Raw genomic sequence first — 8835 nt, 5'->3', positions numbered from 1 at the left:
TATCAATATATGCATTTTTTTTAATATCTGAGGAGGTGACTAATTATGTCCTAAAAACATTTTTTCTCATGATTATTTTTTTAAAATATATAATATCATACTCAAAGTTACTTGTAAAACTATAACTCAAAGATATTCAAACTCACGGCACCAACATAATAAATAAATGGTCGCATTTGATAAACACAATATAATTATTGTATATTTGTCTCGTTTTAAGTTGTAAAGTTTCAATCTTAGTTCGATATACTTTTTTTTTTGCTAATTTTAATAATTTTTCCTATGTGATTTTGATCTGACATTTGACCTGACTATGTTGTGTCACATCGACGTTCTTAATGAAAAATGACTAAAATTTATCACAGTCGGAAGATAAATTATTGAAAACTGAAATTTGTTTACATAAAAAACCCAAATTGCAAAAAAATAAACGTAAAAGGAAAATGATGCAATTTTTCTGATTAAATAATCTAATTATTATACATGTGACGAATATATAAATGATTAATATATTAAAATATATTACGACGATCTGGCATTATCGGGTACTAGAAAACGACGCATCACAACTTCTGAACAAATTTGGAGCATATAATAATAATAATAATAATAATAATAATAATAATAATAATATGTCTCTAAATATTATTATTATCCAAAAAATTCCTCTTATGCCGACGGCGCTTCTCAATATATAATTTCTGTATTAGCTGTAGTCTTCAACCCTTTTCAGGAACCATCTTTCTCAATTTCTTGAACAAGAAATAACACTGAAATGTCATGTTTTTTTAGTTTTTTTTTTAAAAAAATTTTGATCATGATTATTTTGAGTTATTACTTTCGTGCGTGCCATTTTTGTTTTGCCTTTTTTGTGGGTAAGACTCGATGAAAAAAGCCAGAGAATAACAGATTTGTGATCAATATGGTAATTTTGGGTTTTGTGGCCTGAAAATAAAGAGAGCGTTGCATCAATTACTGATTCATTTCAAGATAAAAAGATCCCTGGTTCTTCTTCATCTTATTCTTTACACACACACACGCACACATATATAAATTTTGAGCTCAAGATTTTTTCTGGGTTCTTTAGTTTATCATCTTTTTTCTAATATCTTGCCGTTCCTAGAGTAATTAAATCTTGAGAGCTAGCTAGCTAGGGTTTGTAGGTTGTAGCTTTCCTTATTTAAATTAAGTGAAAATTTGAAATTTTGGCACTAGATTTTGCTAGGTTTTGTGGGGGGTTTTCTGGTGTGCTTGGATATAAATCTGAGCACTACATACAGGCATTAAAATCTCTCTATTATATTTTTTTCTTCTTTTTGGGGTCTTGTGGATTTATTTATCAGTACAAATCTTCAAGATTTCTCCTTTTCTAGAAGATTATTTTTTTTTATTTTTTATTTTAAGTTTGGCAAGTTACTAGATTCTGATCAGCCGAAGGGCTAGCTACATCTTATCGATCAAGATTCTTGAAGTATATTAATTGCGCTCTGGTAAGATTAGGAAGTCTCTGAGGTTATCTTATGGTTATTCTTGATAAGGGGTTTTTTTTGTTATGAGCTTAATATAATATTCAATTTAATCTAGTAAAAGGGACTTAATTTCGGATAGATTCTTTGCAGCTAAAAAAGAACAAAAATGGTGAGAGGGAAGGTTCAAATGAAACGAATCGAGAACGCGACGAGCCGGCAAGTAACGTTTTCTAAGCGTAGAAATGGGATCTTGAAGAAAGCTTATGAGCTCTCAGTTCTTTGTGATGCAGAAGTGGCTTTGATCATTTTTTCTCAGAAGGGGAGACTCTATGAATTCTCAAGCTCGAGGTGATTATGTTTCGATTAAAAATAATCCGATTTTCGCGGTTTTCTCAAATCCTATCATATTTCTTAATCAATCTCTATGAAATCCCATCTGAATAACTTTTTTTAATCAACAAGTTTCACTTTATTCAATGTGTAGTACTGATTCTTGGGAGGCTTTTTGGAAGCCTTTGTTTGTGTACTCTTTGGCCATTGAGTACCATGTCGAAGTACTAATTAAAAACACTAATTTCTTGATCAGAAGATGGATCAATTTAGGGTATTTTCCTCCTATATCCTTTGATTCTTGAACAGATACTTTATCATTGATTTGTCTCCATTTTCTAGCTTGTTGGATACTTGGAAAACGAGCTAGCTTGTACCCTATATTCTTTTGAGATTGGTCTCGGTTTCTTCTTTTATACAAATCTATGAATAATTTTTTTTTATTTGCAACCTTTGGCACCCTTTAATTATTTTATATTTTTTTCCCCCAAAGCTTTGATTTTTTGGTGTGTAGTTATTGCTCAAGAAATTGGAAATTAGGTTGTGTGAGTGTGTATTTTAAGTTTTTACACATAATTAATGATGGCTACATATGCAAATAGTTTATATTGTGAAATACTGCGGTTTATTATTATTCATTCTACAAATAATTTCATAAAAACTATTCGATCGAGAAATCCAGTTTTTAATTGAATTATGACAAACCGATTATGCTTTTATATGGTTTGGTAATTTCGCATTAGATTTATATCATCTTCTTTTAGGCTGATTTAAATAAATTTTACGTACATTAAAAAATTAATAGCTAAGAAGTAAATATTAGATATCTCAAGCTAATTACTTAAGTTTAATGATTATGATTAATTAATAAACTTGTATATGCGCGCGCGTATGCGTGTGTACGTGTGAGAAATCATCGTATGCTTAATATTCTCAATATATTTTGTTCTAGCTACAAATCGGTGTGTTATATGTGCATATACATTTACCTGATAATATGATTTTCTCCAACATTTAATTCACAGTCGATTGGGAAATTAAAGTGTATAATTAGTTATCGTTTATACATTTATGGATACATTTTCATATACTTGCAACATTGTACAATTGATTATCATAATTTTTTTAGGTGGCTAATTAAGTATTTGAATAAACTGTGATTGAATTGATTCAGCATGCACAATATAATAGAGAGATACCTGGAGCATGCTAAAGAAGACAGAAATATTACCACAGGAGTTGAAGAACAACAGGTTTATAACTGTTATTTATGTTTTATTTATTCTACGCGATATATTTATTTATTTTCTCCAGTCCTAGGTCGAGATTTCGTCCCAAACTTGAAACGTGATTGACAGATGAGTTATAAGTCATCGGCCTCTTTTACACAATTTAAACCTAAACTCCATAGGAAATTGTTCTCATACAATGAAAACACCCCAGAAACATGAATAAGCGGATACCTCATTATTTCTCCAAAATCTTGTACTCTCAGATAGGATTATAATTAATCAACTTGTCTCTAATTCTCATGAATCAGACTTAACTTATTCGACACATGAAGAACTCGTGTAATGAGTCGAAAACTTTGCTATATTATAAATATTAAATATACCGATCGTGTTTATATAATTTTTGTGACCAATTCTTCAAACTCGCCTCGATATAATATCACTAAAAATATATCACCAAGGCTGTTGGTATTGATTAAGAAGCTAATAATCGTTTCATGCAGCACTTGAAGCACGAAGCAGCCTTCATCTCAAAGAAAATAGAGCTCCTTGAGAATGCCCAAAGGTCCTCTTATTTATTTATTTATTTAATAACTAATCATTAGTTTCATGAACATCTGTGTTGTTCCCCCTTTTACTTCTTCTTCTTCTTCTTCTAAATTTGATTGAATTTATGGGTTGATAGAAAGATTTTGGGGCATAATCTGGCAACAAGTTCATTGGAGGAGCTTCAAGAAATTGACAGTAATTTGGAAAAAAGTCTAAAGAACATCAGGGAGAGAAAGGTAATTCCGCTTGGTCGCCTTCGAATACTCGTTTGACTCGAATCAAATCGGGCCTATCGAGCCAGTTAGATTCAACCTTGACCAACTTTTCTCGAGCTCGAGTTAATCCAGTACTATATAGCATTTTGGCATTTACATTTTTCTTGATAAGAGCATTTTGACATTTTTGCTCACAAATTTAGATCATCAAATATCTAGAACTTTTTGCTGTTCCCTTTTCCAAATCTCTTTTTCACAATGTTAACAAAATGCAAAAAATTTCACTATCAATTTTTATGTCTGAAAAAGCTCACAATCAAATTTATATATTCGAGCTCGAATATTAATTTTTTCAGCTCATTAAGTTAGATCTCGAGTTCAATCTATATCTAATTAACACAATAATTCATTTTTTAAGACATTACCTTATATGTAAATATGAAGATTTGAAAAATAAACAATGTCATGATATTTTCTTGTTTGTTTTCCAGGATCAACTCTACAAAGAGGAACATGAAAAATTACAATTGAAGGTACATATGATAGTTTATAATCATGCAATTGTCACGTCTCGATCGTGTCTACGAATACGCTCGTTACCAACTCTAGCTCGATAATTTTGGCTTAGCGACAAGCGTTATTTTTCGTACAATCTCGTGCTTGGTGACGGACCTAGCAAAGGAGGAGGGAGTCGCCCTAAAAGTTTAGTTTTTATATGTAATTTGCACCCTTAGCAATTAGCAATATTCCCTCAACCATTTTCGTTAAATTTCTAGTTTCGCCCCTCATCGCTTTAGTTTACTATCATAGCTTTGGATGTATTGGTTATTAATTGAAACTTTATTACCATTCATCAGGAGAAGCTTCTGTTGGAAGAGAATGCAATATTATGTGAAAAGGTGAGTAAAATTGCCACACAACCCTTGTATTCTTATATAGGCTGAGCTTTCGGTCAAATTTTTTTCCCCTTTTTTATTCACTTATATGAGACGGTCTCACAGGTCGTATTTTGTAAGACAGATCTCTTATTTGAGTCATCAATGGAAAAATATTACTTTTATGCTAAGAGTATTACTTTTTATTGTGAATATCGGTAAGGTAGACCGGTCTCACAGATAAAAATTCGTGAGACCGTCTCACAAAAGACCTGCTCTTTATTTTTTGGAGGGAAAATTTTTAATTTTGGCTTTATATATTTGACTATTTGTTATTTTGGTGCTAGCTCTATATCGACGGATTTAAATTTTCGTCAATTATCTTTTAATTTTTGACAGTTTTAATCAATTTTTTCTGTGAAGTGTTAACTTGACATTACATATATTATTGTCATGTTGATGTCAAATCATTGACTCGTCAGCATCATATGGAAAACAGATTGAAGTTGCAATAAAAAAAAATTCAAAGATAAAAAACTAAAATTGAAATTTGAAAATATGTATGACTGAAATCGCAAAAAAAATAAAACAAATTATATTGATTAATATGATTGAATATGTTTGTAGAGGATGACATTTTTTGGTCACGAATATATATTATTTTAAATTTCTGACAAAACATATCAATTGCAGATCGGGTTGGATCATAGGCAGGCAAAAGGAAAGCATAAAGAAATGGGGAGTGGCAGCCGAAGCACAGTAAGCACGGAGGTTGTGACTGACTTGTTTATTGGGCCCCCAGTTACACGAAATGGGCCTTGATTGTTTTGTCCAATTATTACAAACATACGATGAATAATTTTGATTATGATGATGATTGTTATTATTATTATGGTTTAATTAAGATACACGCTATAGTGGAATTTTGTTTGTCGCATTTTTATATGAGAAAATTTCAAATTTATTTTTTTAGATTTGTCTATTTATTTTGGGGTTTTTAGTTGTCAAAATTTAAAATAATTTTGATAATAATAATAAATAAAACTGCTTAGTCTAGCAAATTAAAAGATTTGATAAATTTATCATAAACGTTAATCTATTTATTGTCTACAAGGGTTGGAAATATATAAATAAAAATGCTTCTAAATAATAATAATTGTATTTTAATTTATATGAGTTAATATGAATTTTTAATTCATATCAATTTTTACAACTTTATTCATAACTAACCAGTACAATTTTGTACAAAAAGAGTTTTTAAAGGTTCTATTGTCTACTACTGGTCCGAATCATGTAAAATCATTCAAATTATATTTATAAGAAATTATATTAACTTGATATTGGAACCGAAACGAAAGTATGCTAACGATGTGAGGATTTCTATCGATTTATTCAATAATAGAGTTTGACATTTGACATCTAACATGAAATTTATAGTAGAGTTTCATAAATTAATGATTCAATCATATATCACATTATATTATGCATTTCTTAATTTATCGGTCATATTGTACTTTATATCGGATTTCTGGATTTATTGGCTCTTGACTGGTTATCGTTCGGCTATTAATAATTTGAATGACTGAATGAACTGAGCCTGAACAACTATTTATGTACCAGATTGCTAGTCCACTGGACAATGCGGCTTCGACATAGAAATGTGATTCTAATGAACACCGAGTTTAAAATCTGGCATATGGTTCATATGAACAACATGATTTTAGTCCAAAAATATGAGTTCGCTTTAGCTCGTGAATGATCGATTATACGGATCCTACTTGAGTATGTAGGGAAAAGTGATACAACGAACATTGATGGAAGTCACCTTTTTAGACAATGATATTCAGTTCAAAGTCCTGAATATTCACTTGATGTCATTTAACATTATATTTTCATTACGATACGTTACTACTGATCCATATCATCTCATGTTGAATTATCGAACTAATATATTGTCGTCTGATTTGTTAACTATGTATAAGACCGATTTATTCTCTCACTAAGTCCAAAAAGACTCAACCTAAATTTTCTTTCTATTTATTATAAATTTCAGATACAGGATTTCAGAACTCCAAATATGATGTAAATTGTGAAAATGAAAATGTTGGCTTAGCAAGGCCATGAATTTTCTGTTAAATTCATATTTTTGTTATCTTTTGTAAATTAAATGATTGTACACGTTTTAGTTACTTTTTATAAGTTAAAGTGATAATAAATATTATGATTTGACAAACCTACAATTTGCGATTTTTGTGTTGTATATTGTCAAATTCAAGTATTTGTCTTTTATATTTGTTTTTTTTTTTTTTCAATTTTGGTTCTTTTTGGCGGAAATCTGATTCGGACTGCTCACGTATGAGTGTCACATCAACACTTCTGTTAAAAAGTAACTAAAATTATAAAAGAAATTGAAATATTAATTATTAAAACATAATTTTAGAACATGACCAAAATTCTGACAAGACGGATATTAAGGATGAAAATCTTTGTTGATGGACATCGAAGTCTCAAAATATTCTACAAAGTTTGGTTAAAAATTCATTTACAAGAAATCCAAAAACGGAGAATATATGCTCGAAAAGGGGAATGGTTATGGCCATGGGGCAAAGTAGAGGATGCTTTATTGTTTTTCATGTTATCCATTTTTTTCATGTTAATAGTTAATGTACGACGTGACATCGAAAAATGAGAAGAAATTGAAATTTGATTTAAATCCAATTGTAAAGTGATTCAATTTTTAAAAAAAAATATAAATAACATTCAGTTATTAAATATTATTATCGAATAAACTTATTTTTTTCTTTTGCATAAATTCAGATTTGTTTCGATTGATTAATTTTTCTATCTATTGTATATATATATATTTTAAATATATATACCATGTCTGATTAGATTCTCCACTGATAGATGAAATGCGAAATTAAATAATATCACGATTTCATTTAAAGAAATTCCCTTTAGTCAAAATACTATTTTTATTTATTTTTTAAAAATAAAAAAAAAAAAAAAGTTGTCGTTAATAGCTGCCAATGATTCAATCCACACATCATGCAGCATGGGAACACAAATGGCTTCAAAATTCAAATTTCACCTGATTACAAAAGTGAATAATAAAATTTTGAAGTGGAATTTCATTTAATCGTGACCAAATATATATCACGGTAAGATTGATTCGATTGATATTTTGGAAGATATATTTATCACTTTCCGATCATATATCATTCTCCCGTAATTACACGAATTTACGATTTAAGAAAACCGAATGATTGAAATTTACTTCGATGTCAATCGTGGGATCGAACTATTTATGATTTAACCAAAGTTATAGATAATTATGATAAACTATATAGTAACTTGGACATATCTATATAAGAATTATTGACATTTTTGTAGGTCGTGTCACGAGGATAGAACTTTTAACTTGAAATTTTGAATCTGGACAGTAGATATGTTAGATTATACATACTCCTGTGTTTTGATTACGAGAATTTCACAAAATTTAGTCGAAAATTATTTTCAAGAGAATTGTTTTTTCGTTATTTATTTTTGGTTCTTTGCGATTTTGATTAGTTACATTGTCAGAATTGAGTTGTAATTAGTTACATATCTTTCAATTTCTTTAGGCAATTTTGATGCTTTGTTTTGAAATTGTAGTTTTTTTTCATGGAAGTGCTTACAAGTTACATGTCATCGAGCTGATCAAAGCCACATAGAATTTAAAAAAGGCTAAGGCAGTGTTTTCAAATACTCTAAAAAAAATGATTACCAACTTTTTCTTCACAAAGTTTTGCAAATTTGTAATGGAAAATGTCATAATCACTTATTTTTAAGTATTTGAAAACACCACCTAAATTTCTTAAAACTGAAATTTGATAAAATATAATGACAAAATCGCATAAAGGCAAATATAAATTATCAAATTTGTAATTTTATTTTAAAAAATGTTATGTTTTTTCATGTGCCAATTTTTTTTAAAACATCTTAATTTAATATATATTCCCTTCATAAACTTAATTAAAATATATCACTTTTAATAAAATACTTGAGTTCATTTGACATCAATATTATATGATACCAAAATACTTCGTATTCTTGATAACTTATAGTCCATTTGATATCAATATTCCAATTTTGAGACGTAATCTTGAGTTCAACACCCAATTGT

The 8835-nt window shown here is 29.1% G+C and overlaps 1 protein-coding gene across 4 annotated transcripts; it reads left to right on the top strand.

The window, feature by feature from the left end:
- The first annotated feature begins 724 nt into the window (after positions 1 to 724).
- On the top strand, positions 725 to 5642 carry LOC140825797 (MADS-box protein SOC1-like). 4 transcript variants are annotated; one of them, XM_073187791.1, is made up of 8 exons: positions 725 to 1005; positions 1620 to 1817; positions 2974 to 3052; positions 3535 to 3596; positions 3717 to 3816; positions 4287 to 4328; positions 4653 to 4694; positions 5364 to 5642. In XM_073187791.1, exons 2-8 carry the CDS (start codon positions 1636 to 1638, stop codon positions 5490 to 5492), a joined length of 636 nt encoding a protein of 211 aa, XP_073043892.1. In that variant the 5' UTR covers positions 725 to 1005; positions 1620 to 1635; the 3' UTR covers positions 5493 to 5642. The 4 variants fall into 4 exon arrangements, with proteins under 4 accessions (XP_073043892.1, XP_073043883.1, XP_073043877.1 ...); XM_073187782.1 differs by having other exon boundaries at positions 725 to 1163; XM_073187776.1 differs by having other exon boundaries at positions 726 to 1490; positions 1609 to 1817.
- Positions 5643 to 8835: the final 3193 nt, after the last annotated feature.

This window comes from Primulina eburnea, chromosome 1 (genome assembly GCF_022965805.1).
Source record: "Primulina eburnea isolate SZY01 chromosome 1, ASM2296580v1, whole genome shotgun sequence".
Taxonomy (NCBI): domain Eukaryota; kingdom Viridiplantae; phylum Streptophyta; class Magnoliopsida; order Lamiales; family Gesneriaceae; genus Primulina; species Primulina eburnea.
The sequence above is the reverse complement of the archived record's forward strand: the minus strand, read 5'-3'. Positions and strand labels throughout refer to the sequence as shown.

Coding starts and splice junctions, on each gene's coding strand:
- LOC140825797 (XM_073187791.1), top strand. CDS start 1,636: ATGGTGAGAGGGAAGGTTCAAATGAAACGAATCGAGAACGCGACGAGC. Junction 3,053..3,534: donor CAGGAGTTGAAGAACAACAG/GTTTATAACTGT, acceptor CGTTTCATGCAG/CACTTGAAGCACGAAGCAGC. Junction 3,597..3,716: donor CTCCTTGAGAATGCCCAAAG/GTCCTCTTATTT, acceptor ATGGGTTGATAG/AAAGATTTTGGGGCATAATC.